We start from the raw sequence: 19,914 nt of genomic DNA, 5'->3' as shown, positions 1-19,914 counted from the left end.
TCATTGCCTTGGCTTCCAGGAAGCTCCGCTAAATGTAGGATTTAATTGCAGTAGCTACGTGAGTTTAGGTTTTTCATCTATTTATGTTCTTTTGTTTCATCTATGTTGATTTAACAGAATCTAGATCTTTTGTAGTGAATACCCAAGAATTGTTAATGAAAGACAAGAACTCAATGATCAGGAATACAATGGACTAGAAGAGAAGGAGACAGCATAGAAGAACACAGAAGGATTTCTTAGGGTTTTCTCCAGTCATTCCTCTTCACAGAGGATGTAACTGACTCCCAGGGAAGAGGAGGGGAGGCATGGCCCGGACTGCACCACAAGTGCTCCCAGCCTCTGCAGGCCTTGGTCTTGTCCACCAGGCACTGCACACACAGTACACAGAGTGCAGAATACATTTAGGAACCCATGAAAATGTTTGAATTTAATTTATAATCAGAAGACCCAAGGAACTTTTAGGTCAAAGAAAAGGGCTTCCCAGGTGGCTCAGTGGTAAAGAATCTGCCTACTGACACAGGAGACGCGGGTTTGATCCCTGAGTCAAGAAGATCCCCTGGAGGAGGAAATGGCAACTCACTCCAGTATTCTTGCCTAGGTAATCCCATGGACAGAGGAGCCTGGTGGGCTGCGGTCCATAGGGTCACAAACAGTCAGACACAACTTCACAACTAAACCACCACCACAAACACCAGGTCAAATAAAATGTTTTACTACATAATATTAATATGTTGTCTTGAAACCAATGCCATCATAAAATATAGTTTTTAGTACTTTTTATGGAAGAAGAGGCTGAAGCCAAGAGTGCTGGGGTCAGCACCTGTCTTGAGGAGGTCTGGCTCACTTTACGCATCTCACCAATGAGTCCAGGAAGCTCCAATTTCCCACCTGCTGACTCCCCAGGGACCTAGGCCTCCTGCATGCTTCCCTCTCTGACAGGATTCAAAGGGAGAGTTTCATGAAGATTCCAGTGGGAAGTGGGGTTTGCCAGGTGAATCTAATTTATACCCACAGTAACCACCTCAGACAGCTCCTGAAAGGCTGAATCTACTGCCTGGCTGTGTGTGTGTTGGGGGGGGTCCCCTGGCTGAGTTTGCCAACCAGTTGTCAGGACAAACCTTTCTGGGCTCACAATGTGAAGACGATTAAAGGGCTGGCGCGTCAAAAGCACGAACCTCAAACTTCCTGACAGAGGTGTTGACTGCGGGCGGCAGACCCTCTGTTCCTCTTGCCACAGGACCACACCTCGTCTTCCCCCAGCTTCCCAGGGTAAACAGAACTGACCCGACAGACACCACCATCACACCGGGGCAAAAGCAGAAGGGGAACTCAGAGGAGAGGGGCAACAGGTGATGCCTTCCCTGGGCATCACCACTGACCTGTGACCCTGGGCATCACCACTGACCCACTGAGTGACCCTGGGTATCACCACTGACCTGTGATTCTGAGCATCACCAATGACCCACCGAGTGACTCTGGGTATCACTGCTGACCTGTGATCCTGAGCATCCCTGCTGACCTGTGACCCTGGGCATCACCACTGACCCACCAAGTGACCCTGAACATCACTGCTAACCTGTGTGTGACTGTGGGTATCACCACTGACCTGTGCGTGACCCTAGGTATCACTGCTGTCCTGTGTGTGACCCTAGGCATCACCACTGACCTGTGTGGGACCCTAGGCATCACTGCTGACCTGTGTGGGACCCTGAGCATCACTGCTGACCTGTGACCCTGGGCATCACCACTGACCTGAGTGTGACCGTGGGTATCACCACTGACCTGTGCGTGACCCTAGGCATCACCGCTGACCTGTATGTGACACTGAGCATCACTGCTGACCTGTGACCCTGGGCATCACTGCTGACCCACCGAGTGACCCTGGCATCACTGCTGACCTGTGTGTGACCCTGAGCATCACCGCTGACCTGTGCATGACCTTGGGCATCACCACTGACCCACCAAGTGACCCTGGGCATCACGACTGACGTGAGACCCCGGGCATCACTGCTGACCTGCCATGTGACCCTTTGCTGGTCACCCTGCCTCATCAGGTCCCAGTGTCCTCTTTGGGACGATGGGGCAATGGTTGTCATGAGGATGATATGGGGTGATGGGCGGTAAACCACTTGCAGCAGATGAGGCAGGATTATCGCTCCAACTAAACAGACAAGGAAACTGAGACCAGAACAAGAAAACAGTTTGCCTGACCAACATCATGGTGAATAAGGGATCACAGTTGGATTCCAGAAACCTTGAAGGCAGGGTCCAGCTCTTTCTGAGGAGTGGTTATGCCTTCTGCTTCCCTGGATTAGAATCCCAGCTCCACAACTCTCACTGGCTGTGGGACCTCCCTACATTCTCTCTCCTGCCCTGTGCACACAGTCACGGCCACAGCGGCCTCCATCCTGACCTGTTCTCTCACCTGTCCCCAGGACTAGAGGCCCAGACAGCTGGCCCCGAAACCCTCCCTTCCTCTGACCCTTCACACACCTCTCCTAGCCTGTGAGGTCACTATCTCCCTGCACAAGCCACTATCTCCCTGCACAAGAAGCCAGGGAAGGGGGGTCCAAGGATGCCTTGGGCTTGTGATGCTGATTCTTGATACAGCAAACCCCATCCCCTCAACCACTGTAGGTTAAGTGGAAGGATCCAAGTGAAGTCCAGATTAGGTGGGACTGTTCTTGAGGAGTCGCAGTCACTAATTAAGATGACAGCCATTCTTTGGGCTGAGATCATTTGAAAATTGAGAATGATCACTCATGCTCGATTACAGAAAAAAACTCTGATACAGACGATATCCTGGAGCAGTGGTTGGCTGGGTGTTGGACTCCCAGCACTAAACATCTCTGAGTCTCAGTATGCTCGTCCATAAAATGGGACCGTAATGCCAACATCAAAAAATTCACTGAGAAAACAAAGGGCTTAAGCTGCTTTCTGGAGGAGAGCACATTCCTTAAAAATGCCACTTTCCCTCCTTCCTCACACTTTAAAGTAGCTGCTTTGGGGTAGTTTAATCATTTCCTCTGCTGCATTCTTGGCTGTAATAGTCCTTTTGTTGTCAATTAATGCAAAATTGTACTCTTGCTCTATCTCTGGGCCCATGGTCATAAAAACGAGATCTGTGGAGACTGAATTAATGATAAACAGCTGCAGCTGCAGCAGCTAACTACAGAGGTTCTACTCCGTGAAGGGCTTGATGGTAAATTTCTCTCCAAGCCTCAGAAACCAAGCAGGAACGTGGACAAGAACACCTCCTCTTTGGGCCTCAGTGTCCAAATCCACAGACAGGATTGAGTCAGATGGTTTCTAAGCCCTTGTCTGGGTCTGACACTCCATGAGGTAGATCACTTGGGGTGCAGACTTCCCTTTATCCTGGGGATAATATTGCAGGTTAATTTTAATATTGCAGATTAAGGAGGGAAGGAAATCAGGGCAGGGATTGGGGTGGGAAGAGTGAACTAACACGTGCTGAGCACCATCCGTGCACCGGGTGTTGTGCTGGGCTCTCTGGGCACACTACCCATCCAGCCTAACCCAGACATGCCCCTTTGTCAGCGACCTATGCAGTCCTCACCACGACCCAGTGAGTTTGTTGCAAAAACTCATTTTACAGGACAAGGCTCCTGGCTCTCCGCCTAGGCCCTTCCCAGAATGCTCCATCACTTCTGTCCCACTGAGTTAAACCCTCTGCCTTTGCACTCAATCCCATTCATTCAGCAAATTGCTGTCCATCACCTATGGTTCGAGGCCTTGGAAATGCAACAGGGAACAAAATATAAAAAGATCTGGACTTCATGGAGTTTACAATTAAGAGGAGGGAACAGGTCAGAGACAAACACATAATGTTGGATAGTATGAAGGGCAGAGAATGACTGAAGATATTACATTAGACTGGTGGTCAGGGAAGGTCTCCTGGAGGAGGTGACCTGGACTTCAGTGAAAGCTTCCATGGGCCTTAGTGAAAGGGAGGCAGGGCTGGAACAAGAGAATCCTGGGCGGAGTGAAGAGCCACACAGAGCCTGAAGTGGAAATGAACTTGGCAAGTGTGAGGAACAGCAGGGAGCCCATGTGGCTGAAGCAGAGCAGGTGTGGAAGGAACTGAGGTCGGACAGCTCACAGGGACCATACCTGCCCCTTTCTTGTCCTCCACTTCCTTCCTTTTCCTGAGGGCCCTGCCAGGAATGTTGAAAGGTAACTAAGCTCAAAGGATCTTAGGGATCTTGGATCCAAACCTTCCATCTTATTGATGACAAAACAGAGTCCCAAAGGGTCTGGTGGCTTTTCCAGAGCCACAAGACTGTTTGATGCAAAGCTGGGGAGGGAACCAAGCTCTGCACCCCAGGCCCACACTGTCTCACCCAGACTGGTGGAGCTGGGATCAGGAAACCTAAGGCTTGGAACTGATCAAAGTCCTTGTCACACACGTGAAGAAACTGAGTCCCAAGGCCAGGTGGCTACATGTGCATGAAGAAGGTAAGGGGTCGGGGTGGACAGAGGAGCTGCAGACTCGTGTTGGTACTCACCTAGGTGGGCATTTGCACAAGCCAGGCTTCCTCTGGGACCAACACCCACAGCAATCAACCATCATACTTTTCTAACGTACTTAAGGAGCTGTGATGTCTGAAACACACCACTGGTTACAGCCTCCCTGGAGCCTTCTGGCCAGGGCTGGCTGAACTGGATCCTGCCAGGAGGGAAGGTGATTCTGACCCATGTGGACTGCACAAGCTTTCAGCCATCTCCTCTGTGTAACCTCCAGTGGGCCATCTCCCACCATAGGCCTCAAGTCCCTATCTGTCAAACAGTGCCGTAGGGCTCGGGAACAGCATCAGAGGAGATGCCCTGGGGGGGTTCTTCCCCAGTGCAAACACAACACAAGCCGTCATTCTCCAGAATCCTGGGAGGCAGTGGTAGTACAGACAGAGGCAACACAAGTCAACTTTCAACACGGCACATAGTAGGTACTCCACAGACACTGTGCTGGGAAGCAAGGGAGTTGAGCTTTGGTTCTTTTGCTCTGTGATCTCCATGAGCCAAACCCTCTCTACAGACCTCAGTCTCCATACCAGCAGACAGCAAAAGTACGAACCAGCACACAGCAAGAAGCATTCAGACTTGTGACCTCCACGAGGCCACCTCCCCTTGCCCTGGATGCCTGGGGAGAAGAAATGAGAGCAGGGAGTGGGGCTGGAATCTTGGGAAAGTACTAGAGGCACAGCAGACTCTTCCTGGGGCCAAACTCCCTTGTTTTCCAACTGCTATCACGTTCATTGGCAACTAAACCTGGTCAGAAAGAACCCCATAGGCCAAACTGACTCCCCAAACAAGGGGTTCAGCAGATTTTGTGGTTAAATTGCAGTGCAGAAGGCAAGTGTGGGGAGTGGGAAGATGATGGAGCATGGAACCAGGGACAGGTGGTGAGTCCCAGATGTGACACCTGGCCAGGAAGCTTCCCCACTGTGGATTTCAACAAGGCCATTATAACAGAAGGGTCCTGTCACTGCCCTAAGCATTCCTTGAGCATAGGAGCTACCTATCCAAACTTCACCCCAGGGCCTGGTCATGCCCTGGAAGCTGCAAAGGTTCCTTTTAGCTTGAAAAACCCTATGCTTTCTGTCTCAGTCCAACAGAGAGGATGGTGGATGGTCCATCAGCTGAACACGCACTGGGTACTCACTTTCCTCCATGACAGCAGAGACCACCATTCCTGAGAAATGCACAGCCCATGACTCCCATGATCTCACAGAGCTGTCTGCTCTATCCCCAACATGGCTGATTATCAAGGGAGGCTGGGGCAGTGGGGGTACGTGAGGAGGCCAGAGCAGGCGGCCACCTCCCAGCCATTTGGAAATCGCCACTCGCAAGGCCATGAGTCTCAGTGATGGGCTCTCATTTGATCATTACCCACGTCAGAAGAATGCATCTTGAGGAGGCAGTGCCGCACGAGTCAGCGCGGTAATCACTTACAGACCCAGAGGCCCAACTCCTGGCAGTGGAAGAAGATTTATTGTGGGGATGGATGGAAAACAAAGAACAGTTGTGCAAACTTTACGGAGCCACATTATGGGAAATGCCTTTCCCATTTCCCACTGGTAAATGTTCTGGATGCCGTTTCCAAAGGAGGACTGAGCTCTGGTACCCAATCAGGTACAGACACTGTGCCCGGCTCGCTGAGCTGAGCTGAGTTAGTGCCCAGCTCGCTGAGCTGGCTCGTGGTGCCCAGGCCTTGACTGGCAGCCAGGCTCCACTCTCTGCTCTAGTGGACCCAGGGAAGAAGGCTCCTTCCTGGGCCTCTCTGTCCTCATCTGCCTACTGCTGTCCCCCCTCAGATGCTCCCACAACACGACCAATATTCTAAATGGCAATGCTGATTGCGTCACTCTCCTGCTCAGCACCCTCCCACCACTCAGGGTAGAGTCCAAGCTCTTCATACAGGACTTCAAGGTCTTTTAGGGCCAACTTCAGCTACCATTTCTGCTCCCAGCTCCCATGCACAGAACACACTTCAAATACATACAAGAGGCTACCTGTGTTCCCCCCAAGGGTCAAGACCATCACATCTTTTGTGTCGCTGCTCCCTTTCTGTGAAATGCTTTCTCTGATGATCTGCATCTGGGAAGCCCCCACTCTCCCTCCAAAGCCTAGCTCTCATGACCTCCTGGGGGATGACTTTCCGCCCCCCCCCCCCCGCCGTGTCTCTGCAGCATTTGGTTAATGCACTCAGCACTGGACCATTCCTCATTTGATGCTGCACCCACTGCTCCTAGCACCTCACCTGGCACCGTAAGTTGAAAGCCACTCAGTCGTGTCTGACTCTTTGCAACCCCATGGATTACATAGTCCATGGAATTCTCCAGGCCAGGAATACTGGAGTGGGTAGCCTTTCCCTTCTCTAGGGAATCTTCCCAACCCAGGGATTGAACCCAGGTCTTATGCATTGCAGGCGGATTCTTTACCAGCTGAGCCACAAGGGAAGCCCTGGTGCAGTGAGGGCATCAATAAAACTGTGTTGAGAAGCCAGCAGTGGTGTGGGGCAGCAAGGAGGCAGGGGGAGAGAGAACACAGCTGGGCCCAAGGCATTCTCCTGACAGAGGAAAATAGGTAAGCTGAGTGTCCTGGGTCATGGAGGTGACTGAGGCTACAGAGGGGTGGTGTGGCTCATCACTCACTTAACAGATGAGGTCCATCACTGTAGCAGGCCAAGTGAGGCGCAGGAGGTCGGCTCAGATAACCCATCTGCCATCAGCGGAGACAGAGCCTATTAATGCTCAATCATGAAGTTTAACATTTCCAGGATGTCCCTCTTAGAAAACATGTTCTGGACACTTTCTTCAAGTCACTGTTGATTTTATCTGACTTTCTCATGCCAATAAGAGAATCATTTCAATTCCACTTACATTAAATTCAAAAGCTTTTTCTCTTTTTATTATTTTAAATTCAATTCAGAGGGCTGTGTTTTTTTATCCTTAATTTTTTTCATATTCCATAAAGCAGTGCTGACTTCACAAAACTTGGCCAGTGTTCCTATACCCTCCGGTCCGGTGCTCCCAGGAATTCTCATCTCTCCGAGAGCCTGGGTTTGATGACTCAAAAAAAAAAAAAAGAATAACAAGAGCTCCTGTTCTCAAGCATGAAGCATGGAGTATTTTGCCAGGAGGCATGAGGTAAGCACTCCATACACATGATCTCATTTAATTCTCACAACACTCTCCCTTTTACACAGACAGGAAACTGAGGCTCAGAGAGGCCACGTGACTTGTTTGAGGTCTCACTGTTGGTTAAGGGGCAGAATGGGGATTTGAACTCCAACAGTTATCGTCTATGTTTAGCCATTGGTCCTTCCTGACTCACCAATTCCTGACTCAGACTTCAAATAAGATGGGGGGTGGGGAGTCGGGGATGGAGATGAGGTAGGGCTGGGGATGGAGGAGTGCACGGGGGTAGCAGCGGTGGGGGACAGACGTGGAAAGGAGAGGGGTGGGCATGGGGGGCTGTGGAGCAGAGGAGGAGGAGGGCAGAAGAGCTTCACACAGAGGCCTAAAGGCACTGCATCTGGGAAGCATGCGGCCAACGGGCTCTGTGTGGTTGGAGCACCCAGCTGGAAGGGACAGGCCTAGGAGGGTGGCTGTGTACTCCGGGCCTGGCTGTGGGCAGGAGCACTGGACTGGGAGTTGGGGACTCAACTTGATACCCTCTGCAGGGCCCTCTGCAGTTTTCAAAGCATAGGACTCCACTCCTCAGAGACTCTACTGGGTGAGCATCACAAGTCCCATTTAACAGATGCATTAGTGGAGGCTCAGGAGTGAAGTGACTTGTCCAAGTTTGCACAGTCAGTAAGCAGCAGAGTGGGGGTGAGTCTTCTTCCTCTCCTCTTTTCCAGGCAAGTCTTTTCCATCTGTGGCCTCAGTTTCCCCCTCTATACAGTGATGAGTAGAACCCCTCAGGGCTCTGAGTTGTTCCCAAGGCTAGAGTTTCCAGAAAGCCTCTCCTTACGAAGGCCCCTGAACTTAAGTTTTAAAAACTGGGGAAGAGAGGAAGGCATCCAGTGTAAGCCAAAATCTATGGAACTGGAACCTTGACTTAAGAGGGGAAAGGGCAGGAGCATCTGCTGAGCCCCAGGAAACACAGAATGCCAGGCATTAATCCCATTTCACAGATCAGGAAACTGAGGCTCAGCATAGCCAAGTGACCCATCCAAAGCCACATCCATGCCCAAGCTGGAACTTAAGACAGCCTCTTCTGTTCCTCTGGGGACACTCAGGACTGCATGACCGCTTTGCATTTTAGACCCTCCCTCTTTTCGTATCCTAATGCAAACTGCCCAGAGCAGTCAGATCACGTGCTGTGCTTACTGTGTGACAGGCACTGCACAAGCATCTGTGTACAGTCCCTCACTGAAGCCTCACAACAGTCCTATTCTCTACACTTTACAGGTAAGAAAGCAGGCTCACAAAAGTCAAGTTAGATGCACACATTCACAGGCTGATAGGTAGCAAAACCAGGTTTAAAATTAAGGCTTCCCTACAGGAGAATTTCAAGCATCAGATTAGGAGTGGCTGTGACCATCTTTAAGGTCCCTCCAAGCTTGCAACTTTATAGGAAACTGCTCTGGAGGACAGTGTCCAGGCAACTTCACACAGCTTCGGAGCACAGAGGTGAGATGACCACCCCAGCAAAGCCTTGGGAATAGGCTCAGCATCTCTGCCTCCAAGGCCAGGCCAGGTGCCAAAGAGATACTCACACCAGGAGCACTGTTATAAATGGGGCAACGCCTGCTGGGAGAACAGGAGGCACAGAGAGAAGGGGAGCTGAGGAGGGGACACTGGACTGGGTTGTGCAGGATGGTTAGGAGTTTGCGGGGCTTCCCAGGCGGCACTAGTAGTAAAGAACCTGCCTGCCAATGCAGGAGACGTAAGAGATATGGGTTCAATCCCTGGGTTGGGAGGATCCCCTGAAGGAGGGCATGGCAACCCACTCCAGTATACTTGCCTAGAGACTCCCAAGGACAGAGAAGCCTGGCGGGCTACAGTCCACAGGGTGTCAAAGAGTCAGACATGACTGAAGCAACTTAGCCAGGCACGCACAGGCTGGAAAAGGTATCCCATACAGAGGTACCAGCAAAAGCCAAGACCCAAAGGATGGACCTCAGTAAGGGCTGTTAACAAGCACACAGTGTTAACTTGAGGACTGCATTTGCTCAGAAAGTTTTCCCTACCCAGACCCTCTCATTCCCCACCCTCAGGACGAGGCAAGGCTCAGGCACATTTCCAAAGTGGGTGGGTTTGGTGACCAGATCTGGCTGGACCAGCTTGGCCTCTATGGGCTCGCGTACAGCAGGCTCCTCCAGGGCAAGGGGTTTAAATCATGCTTAATTTTACAGCCTTTTAATCTCACCAGAAACCCCAGCCTCCAGAAAGGGAGACTATTTTCAGGTGACAATGATTTTTAACATGGTGAAATGTCTTATTCTTCATCCCATGAGTGTTCTCTAATACAGAACAAAAGACCCATCACGTTGGCAGGGCAGGGACCTGCAGGCTCTTAAGATGATGGGCCAAGGCTTGGGAAAACTAGTTAAGCGCAGGTGTCTATCTGCTTCCCTGCTCCATCAAGGCTCCGCAGGGCCAGGTTGACTCTGATTCCCTTCTGTAAACCCACTGCCCACCAGGGCCTGGCACATGGGGGGCACTCAACATCAGCTTGCTGAGTGAGTTTCACATCCGGATGTTTTCCCAACATGCGTAAACAGATGACGATTCTCTGCTTGGGAAATGGCTTGGGGTCATGGCTAGTGCACAGTCTCTGGAGTCAGGCTGAGACCTGGATTCAAATTTGATCCCACGATGCAGCTGGGACCTGAACTTAGGCATGAACTGGACTAGCCTTTCCGCATCTGTAAAATGGGGATAATTCCAGTCTCCAGGAATGTTCTGAGGGCTGAGACCACGCATATATGGAAGCCCTAAATACTGAAAAATCACCCAGTGAGTATTTCAATAATGTTCCCATCCTGCTTTGACTGACTCCGACAAGCAGCCAGGCTGAAAACTGCAGCTCCTGGCTCTTCTCCCACCCTCACTCGTCCAGCAGTTAAGACCACAGGATTAAAGGGTAGAATCCTTCCCCTGGTGCTAGAAGTCTCGCATCACGTCACCTTCATCTCTAGATTCCTGACTCCTGGCACACAGGAGAGGTGTCTCTCCAGCAAAGCAAGTGTTTCAGGGGGTGAATTTTCCTTCATTGGAGGGTCACTTTCCCAACTTTTGGTGCCCAGTCGCATCAGGAAGCCCCCTGCCCACTGAAGTTGCCCCATCTGCTGTGCGATCCTGGATCCCCACTCTCTCAGGGCCTGTCTTCCCCATGCCCTCTCTCTACATGATGAGGATGGATTGGTAAAGCTGCCTACTCAGTCATTTCAAACTCCTGGATAATTCCCTGGGATGAGCCGGAGATGCTGAGATGAGTCAGGGCTGTCAGCTGGCCAGGAATGTGGCCCCCCACCGGGCTGGTCTCAGGACACAGAGGGGCGGGGACAGATGCTCTGGACCCCACACGCTGTGATATGAGCAGCACTGAGGATTCTACTCTGCTGAACGGAGAGTCTGGGCAAAGGTGGTAGCCTATGGAATGGTCCAGGCAGCGGCACCAGGTGATACAGAGCAGATACCTTGCGTCTTTGAACTGACATTACCTTAGCGAGGGCAAGGTAATCCATAGTTGGACATAGCTTGTCTCAGAATAAACTAGGTCTCTCCTTCCTCAGGACTTCCTATGAGATATGATCCCAGACCCCCAGTCAAGCCTCCTTCTCATGTACATCCCTGGTCCCAGGTCCGACAACATTGAGGACAGTCTGGAGGGGGCGAGGGATGGGGACCAATGGTCAGTGTGGCTGCAGCTGCCAGAGGAACCCAGGCAGGATGTAAGTCCAGACTCGAGGCTGCAGCTGTGCGTCAGGACTGGGAGGGCAGGGACCAGAGCCTCCTCCCTGTGGCTCTGCCCCGGCTCCCCCTTCTAACTCCAGTCACCCCGAGTAGCCATCTGTCTGGCACCGAGCAGAGACTCTCCGTCACTGGCAGACACCTGGCCACAAGGCCACCAGCACATGTGACAGTCCTGCCCTCCCCACCAACAGTGGAGGCTGCCGCATTCAGCCGACCTCCAGTCCGGGCTCCACTCCTGCCCGGCTCTTTTGAGCCTCAGGTTCCTCATTGGTAAAATAGCCATCAACGACCCTGTCCTAACTCCTAGGGCTACTGTATGAATCTCTTCAGATGCTCCGTGTGAAGAGTATGCCTGAGGAAGATGAGAATTAACTAAGCACTTCCCTATGTCACCTCTTTCAATCCTAATAGCAACAGCCCTAAAAGGTAGGTAATATTATCACTCCATTTTACAATTGAGTACGATTCAGAGAGGTTAAGTCACCTGCCTAAGGTCACACAGCCGGTAAGCAGCAGGGCCCCAGGTCAGTGTGACTCTAGATTTGTGCTTTCGCCTGCCTTTCACACTTTTCATGCTGTGCTCACAGCTTTGGTCAAGCTCTTCACAAAAGTCAGGAATTGTTGTCATGATTATTTCATAAAACCTAAGGTTATGAGAGATTCTCCTCGTTCACTTCTGCCTGTCTTTTTTTCAACGTGGAAAAAAGCAAACTCATAGTCTGCTAATTTCTGCAGTCTCAGACAATCAGAATTCCAACCGTCTGGGAGAGCCAATCTAAGAAAGCAAGAAATTAATCTTTTCAAAGTTAACGTCTTGGAGGCGTCGCGTCAGTATTTGGGTTGGACGTAACCTTGCTATCGTAACGCAGATGAAACCCCAAATTTAATAAGGCTAAGACAACTCTGACAACGTAAGAAACATAACAGGATATTGCAAAGAGATTAGGGAGCTTCCTCTGGACGGCGCGGATGGGCCGTGGAGAGGGCAGGGTGGGGGGCGGGTGGTGCGCCAGGGGAAGGAGGGTGCACAGCAGCGAAGCGAGTCCCTGGTCTCTGGCCGGGCCTGAGGATGAACAGCCTGGGCAGAGGGGAGGTAGGCTCCTCCAGGCACCTCCAGGCCCGCCTGGTGTGGGAGCAGAGGCTCTGCAGGCTAAATGTGAACCAGCTGCAAGGACGAGGACTGGAGTGTTACAGTTGGACAGGGCGGGGAAGGCTTACCTCATGAAAGAACTGTGGAAACGGCTGCTGGAAAGATAATAAAAGGATTAACTGCTATTTTAGTGGGCCATTTACTCTTCAATCAAAGTGTCTCATCTATTTCCTGTTCTCTGGAGGCTCCGGGTCCAAAATTCCTTTGTCTATTACAGCACATGGTAGCAGAGGCCTGTCATGAGAAATTAATAATTTTACAGGGAAGGGAGATTTTATTGATCTGGGTGCGGGCTAGAGCCCGCCCCTTCCCCTGGGTTACCTACTTCACTGGTCTCTCTGGAATAGGCAGCACGCCCACAGCACGCAGGGTAGAGCTCAGAGATTCTGCTACCATCTTCAGAGGATGGCACCCGGCAGGGCCAGCCCTGGCCCTGGACCCAGGACCCCAGAGAACAATCAGTTTAACAGGGGAAGATGCACACAAACAGGAGCATTACAGTTCAGAAAGATGAGAGTTCAACTTCCACTCCCATGGTTACTAGCTGTGTAACCTTAAAAGTGAAGTGAAAGTCACTGGGTGGTGTCCAACTCTTTGTGACTCCATGGACTGCAGTCCATGGGATTTTCCAGGCCAGAATACTGGAGTGGGTAGTCTTTCCCTTCTCCAGGGGATCTTCCCAACCCAGAGATCAAACCCAGGTCTCCCTCATTGCCAAGCAGATTCTTTACTGGCTGAGCCACAAGGGGGCAAGTTATTTTCATTATTTTTATTAGTATTACTAGCAAGATTATTAGCCTCTATTATTGTTGTCATTATGGTTTGTCTCTAACTGTGGGACCTGGGGCAAATTATACAATCTCTCTGAGCCTCAGTTTCCTTATCTTTAAAATGGGGATAAATAGTATCTGCCCCATAGGGTTGCTGTGAGGACCATAGGGAGCATGAGGACCACAGGCTTAGAATAGCTCCTGCACATAGTCAGCACTCAGGAGCTGGGCATGCTGGTCTTACTACCATAATCCTAAACCCCCTAAGAGGTAAGATGAAGTGTTCTCACAGCAGCAGGTGGAAGGCCAGCTAGGCCCTATGGAATTTCCACTTCTTCATCTGCAAAAGTCCTTGGCAACCCCAGGTAAATATAGACATGGCTTGAACATCACCTGCTCCATGAAGCCCGTTGAGGTTTCTCCTCCCTGGGTGGATGCAGACTCCATCTCAGAGCCTGTCACTCACCTCCCTCCCATCTACTCTACATGGGAGCCCAAGAAAAGTGTCATGCCAGGATTCAAGTCAGGCAGCCTCCACAAGGGCCTTGCACATACCAGTGAGGTCACCCCCAGAGAGAAGACGTGAAAGAGAACTGCAGCTCAGTGGCTGTCAACTGCAGGATCTCGGAGAGAGACGGTGTGTGGTCTAGGACCCTTGCCTTGTGATGTTCTCTGGACAACTCCTTCCAGAAAGGGGCATGCCCTCTTACAAGTCACGTGTCACAACACCCCAAATGAACAGGGGCATCACCAAGAATCAGCCTGGCCACCAGCTCTCCCTCCAGCACACTCTCAGCCCAAAGACACACAATACAGTCCACTTCTCAGCCTGCTCATTCCAGCCTCTCCCCATGATCCCAGCATGCCAACCACCCTACTTTCACTTTTTGGCAGAGGCTGTCCCCTGCCCCTCACCTGTCTACAGAGTGAATTCCTTCTCATCCTCAAGACATAACCTCCTTAAAGTTACATAAGCTGGTCCAGTGGGTGTCCAAGTCATAAGCAGACGGGCCCCAGGGGCGAACAGCTGGTCCCAGGAGGATGGAGTTTATGCTGCTGGTTGTCGATGCTCCTCCTCGCCCCCTCCCTGGCCCTGCAAATGCTGCCCGGCGCTTTGAGCAAGAACAGAGAGAGGTCCACCTCTCCCCCAGTTGCACCTCTTCCCAGACTGAGTTCTCCATGAGGCAGGGGAGGGCCCAGAGATAGTGAGTGCATACAAGTGTTGGAAGAACTCAACTTTGGCTATGACGCTGGCCCTACAGATGAGGCACACTGCTTCCTTCCTCTGCCTCTTCCAAGCCCCAATAGTTGGGAAAACAGAGCTGGGACTTGGTACCTCCACTGGCCCTTCCACTCCCAGGCAGGCACCTGTCCTGGTGAGCTGGCGCGACCTTGGGGGTGGCTTGGCTAAGGATATCAGAGACTAAGACGACATTCCTAACCTGATACAGAGTTCCACCACAGTGAGAGCAGCACATGAAAATGACCAGTCAGAAGGGTTGGAGGCCTCAGTGCCTACAGTTAATGTGTGCGTGTGTGTGTGTGTGCGTGTGTGTGTGTGTGCAAGCCTAGGCATGTGCCTGGAAACCTTAGTCTCCACCTCAGCCAGAACACTGCAGGTGCTATCCAGGGCCTTACCTGCTAACCGGAGGTCTCACCCCAAAGCCTGCCCTGGGCACCCACAGCTCTCAAGCCTGATGCCTGTGAGGACCCGGTGCTCTGTGGACGAAATCAAGCCTGCGACTCCGAGTGAAGAGCCAGAGCCGGGGCGAGCATATTCCCCATGACTCACCTGGCCATCAGCAGGTGGGACACTGAGCATTCGTGTGTAAGAGAGAAGGCCAGCTGAGCTGCTTTGACCCCAGATCACACGTGTCACCACCTGAACAGGTGCGTGTGACACCAGACCATAGAGGGTGGAGAAGAGGGTACCTGGTGAGTCCGAGGAGCCCTCCGCCAAGGTCCCCAGTGAATGGGGCACTGACCACTGTGACTGGTGGCCACATCTACAGGACTGGTCCTTCCCTCTTCAAGCAAGGTGACCCCGGCCAGACCCCAGGGGAGGCACCCAGGCAGAGCTCTCCCAGGGCAGTGAGCCGGGTGCAGCACTGTGGGGGCAAACCCGGAGGCCGTGGGAACTCACCATGCACTTGTTGGGCTTCTCACCCGAGTGCACCCTCATGTGGATGAGCAGCTTGTAGCGGGCATTGAAGGGCTTGTAGCGACGCACGCAGCCTGCCCAGAAGCAGGTGAAGTCCTCGCCCTTGCGCTGGTCGATGTGGCTCTTCTCGATGTGCCGCACCAGCTCCTCCTGCTGCTCGTAGGCTGCGCAGCAGTCCACCCAACGGCACGCCTGCCGCCCAGCCAGCCCCCTGCCCGCCAGGCCCAGCCCCAGGCCTCCAAGGCCCGGGCCAGGAGGCAGCTGGGACAGGGGGTAGGGGGGCGGCAGGCCCTGCTGGTGAGGCCCGAAGAGCTCTGAGAACTCGTCCGCGGGCTCCTGCTTTAGGAAGCCGGCCTTTCGGCAGGCTTCAAAGCACAAACTGCCCTCGTGGCTCTCGGTGGATACAGAGCTGGGCCGGGCCCGCTTGGGAGGGCCCCCCGTGTCTCCTGGCAGAGGGGGGCTCCGGAGTCCGTTGACACAGGTAACCAGGGCTGTCTGGGAGGAGCGGATGATGGAGGTGATGTCGGAGGCAGCGCAGGGCGAGACGGAGACCGAGGAGGTGGGGGGCAGCCCCAAGAGGCAGCAGCGCTTCAGGCCCCCCTCCGGGAGGTGGGCCTCAGGTGGGGGTCCCAGGCCCGAGCTGGGTTCGCTGCCCAGAAGGTAGCAGGAAGGTGCGGGGTTGGCAAGGCCTCGGCCCGGGAGGTCCATGTCTGTGTGCAGGCCTGTGGCCGATGGGGCGCGGCAGTGGGCAGATGGGGGTGCACGAGCTTCCGTCATGGCCCGGTAGTCAGGCAGGGATTCCTGCTTGATGTGCTGTGTGGCTGGGAGGCCACCATTCACATAGGTGGCCTGGGGCCTGGGGGACCTGGAAGACAGTGCAGAGGGGTCATGAGAGGGCGGGCACTCCACAGTGGGGGGAGCCAGGCAGGGGACAGCGGGAAGCCTGAGGACAGACGGAGGCGGAGAAGCCCAGAGCAGGGGAGGAAGGCTGACGGCTGGCAGCAGAGAGATGAGGACTGGTGGTCCAGTGAGCAGGAAAGAGTATGGAGCAAGAAGGGGAGAGAGAAGAGGAGGGGGCTGGGGAGATGTTCAGGAGAGGCAGGAGGTCTGAAAACATGAATGTGTGGAGGAAGATGCCAGTAAGGCGCACATTTTATCCTTTTATTATATCCAGACTACCCTCTCCAGACCAAGCACCATCTGTCCTGCCTCTGAGGCCTCCCTGGGTCTGCCCTGTCCCCCTGCCCATGACCTTTTAGTGAGTTCTGGAGGAAGAAGGCTGAGAATGGTTGACTGAGGGACACCAGGTCCAGTTGGTTTTAAATGCTGCTTACTTGTCCCTTAAATCTCTCTTAATTCTTGTAAGCATTCTTAATTTCTAAAAATGTGATGCTTTGCCCCCAAGCAATCTGTTTTTCCACTGTGAACATCAGTGGGTAGGGGGTTGAATCACAGTCACAGTGAGGGGGTCATCCCAGGAAAAACGGAAGAAAACTTTCTTTGGGGGGAATGTTCCAGAATGTCAAGCCAGCGAGTGCACAAAATGCCACTCTGGGGAGAAGCCGTGGGAAGGCAGGCCAAGTGGGACAGTGGGAAATCTAGGTTAACTTCTCTTAACCCTCAGATCTCTCTTTTTTTAAAAAAAAAAAAATTTTATTTATTTATTTATTTGGCCGCGCTGAGTCTTAATAGCAGCACGCAGGATCTTCTATCTTCATGGCGGCATGCAGGATCTAATTTCCTGACCAAGGATCGAACCTGGGTCTCCTGCATTTTGGGAGCATGGAGTGTTAGCCACAGGACCACTAGGGAACTCCCAACCCTCAGGTCTCAGGTTGAGACCTGGGGCCAGGCTCAGCCACACCCCGCTGTGCAGACCTTGGCAAGATGCTCTGGGCCTCTCCCTGCACCCCGACATTGAATGGCTCTCCTGGGGGTGAGGATGATGATGGGCAGGGCCCAGGTGGTCAAGATGCTGTCATCATCACACAGTACACGCGTTCCTAGAGAGGGCCTCTCCCAAATGCAGGACAAGTTTGTGCAGAGAGAGGTGACAGGGCCTGCCGGTCATCAGAGGATTCTGAGAAGGGGAGACACCAGCAAAGTGACACTGGACTCGGGGCCAGAGAAGCCCCAGCAGCTGGCTGGGCAGAATAAGGGGCCTCCTGACGTGCCCAAAGCCTGACCCCACACGCCCTTGTACCTTTCCCCAGCCAAGCCTCAGTTTCCTCACCCGTGAAAGGGTGCTGCCAGGATCAAGGGAGGAAGCAGGTGCTGTGACAGCCCTCTGGGAAGAGGACGGCAGGGTGAAGGGGGCCACCAGCCCAGCCATTATTACCGCCATCATCCTGGGGCTCTTTGGAGCCAGGGGTGGTGGGGTCATCACCTGTCCCTCTGCTGCCCAACGCGGCCCGGCAGCCCCATCCTCTCCCTCCCAGGGTCCCTGCAGCTCTGGCATTCTCAGCTCCAGCCTTGAGATGGCAGAGCGGAGACAGAACAGGAGAGAAGGAAAGTCAGAGCCCTCAGACATCACTGGCTCCAACACCATTGCTACCAAGAGGGCCGGGGGCTCACAGCAGCCACAAGCAGCAAACCAGCGACAGGTCTGGGACCAGAGCCTAGGTTCCCCTTCCCTCCCAGCGTGTGGACTTCCCATGTGCAGAACCTAACCTGGAGTGCTCCCTGGATGGGAGGCTGGGGAAAGGGCTCTTCTGTTCGGTTCTCAATTACACTTGAACAAGTCTCTGCCTCACTTCACCAGAGGCCTCTCTTCCTTCCCAGGAACTCTGCTGTCTAGAGCATGGTCACCAGGTGGAATCAGAGGGAGCAAACACATACCCCCAATCTCTAGGGCTGGGGACTCTGGGCCCACCATTGCCAGGAGAAAGCTCTGAGTAGCTTAAAGATAAGATCTGAAGTTGTGACTTTGTGGAGCTTAAAAAAAATAGTGCTCTTGGCGTGGTCATGATCCTGGGTCTGGTGAAGGTGGGCATGGGTGGGGAAGGGCAGCCAGATGAGCATCTGTTTGGAGCGATCGCTTTAAAAACAGACCGTTTATAAAATCGATGCCAGCGGGAATTTGCTGTGTGATGCAGGGAGCCCAACCTGGTGCTCTGTGACAGCCTAGAGGGGTGGGATGGGGTGGGAGGTGGAAGGGAGGTTCAAGAGGGAGTGGACATATGTATGCCTACGACCGATTCATGTTGGTGTATGGCAGAAACCAACACAGCATTGTAAAACAACTATCCTCCAATTAAAAATAAATAAATTAGAAAATAATAAAGCCAGGTTAAAGCAACCAACACTAGGAGAAGAGAAGAGCTGTGTTGTTCTGTGACTGAGTTACCTGAATTTGTGGTTTAGTTGCTAAGTCATGCCTGAATCTTTCGTGAGCCCATGGGCTATGGCCCACCAGGCTCCTCTGTCCATGGGATTCTCCAGGCAAGAACAGTGGAGTGAGTTGCCATGTCCTCCTCCAGGGGATCGTCTCAATGCAGGGATCAAACCCACATCTCCTGCACTGCAGGTGGATTCTTGACCACTGAGCCACTAGGGAAGCTAGCTACCTGAATAATCAACAGCAAAACCTTGACTGGCATCAGGCAGGGAAGGGTCAGCTCAGGCCCCAGGGTCTCCTGGCTCTGAATGCCAGCTAAGGCAGCCCCTCTTCTCGCCCTTGCTGTCCCTGTGAGGCCAGGCAGCCGTTCTGGCCCTGCTCTGCTGCAGAGGCCTGTCACCCCAGGCAATTCCCATCGCAATCTCTAGAAACTGTGAGCACAGGTCCCTAGAAAGAAGGAACAACTCCAGCCGCTTTCCCAGGGGCCGTCTCATGAACCCCAACAATACAACGACGCACGCATCTGCGGACCGTATGGCCAAATTCTTCAAGGGAGACACTACCATCTATTTGACTTAGGAATGAAGCAATGTGCCCAGCCCTCAGAGGCAGGCAGTGAGAGCAGGAGTTTGAACCCGATCTGTTTGAATCAGAGGGCACAGCATGAATGGAGAGACCCCAAGACACAAGGCAATCCAGTGGGAGGGAGAGGGCACAGGATGCAACTGGGTGTGGGGTGGGGCCTGGGGGCTCTTTTTCTTCAGGGAAATGAGGACGTTTGGAAGAGCCAGATGAGCAGCAGAAGCAGCAGCGACTCAGACTGACGCTGGTGTAGGGCCCTGGGTACAGACTCTGCTATGCTCTGACAAATGACATCCAAAATAACAAATGATGTTTCTGATCATCTCTACCAAAAAAAAAAAAAAAAAAAAAAGGGAGGGGGGAATTCTGCTTCCTAAGCTTTGACTAGGTTAGTATAGTTTCTTCCATAAGATAGAAGAAATTTCACTGAGCAAACTAGATGCTGCCAGGGGAGCCTCAGTGAACAA

General features: G+C 52.8%; 1 protein-coding gene across 4 annotated transcripts in view; it reads right to left on the bottom strand.

Annotated features, from left to right (window-relative positions):
- Nucleotides 1-19,914, bottom strand: part of GLIS1 (GLIS family zinc finger 1) — a 238,449-nt gene that overhangs the window by 67,617 nt on the left and 150,918 nt on the right. For all 4 annotated transcript variants that reach the window (XM_043461274.1, XM_043461273.1, XM_043461271.1 and 1 more), the window contains exon 4: nt 15,511-16,393. In XM_043461274.1, the coding sequence (XP_043317209.1) occupies nt 15,511-16,393 (883 nt within the window). The remainder of the gene's footprint in view (nt 1-15,510; nt 16,394-19,914) is intronic.

This window comes from Cervus canadensis, chromosome 2 (genome assembly GCF_019320065.1).
Source record: "Cervus canadensis isolate Bull #8, Minnesota chromosome 2, ASM1932006v1, whole genome shotgun sequence".
In the NCBI taxonomy this organism is placed as follows: Eukaryota; Metazoa; Chordata; class Mammalia; order Artiodactyla; family Cervidae; genus Cervus; species Cervus canadensis.
This window is presented reverse-complemented; position numbering and strand designations above follow the sequence as displayed.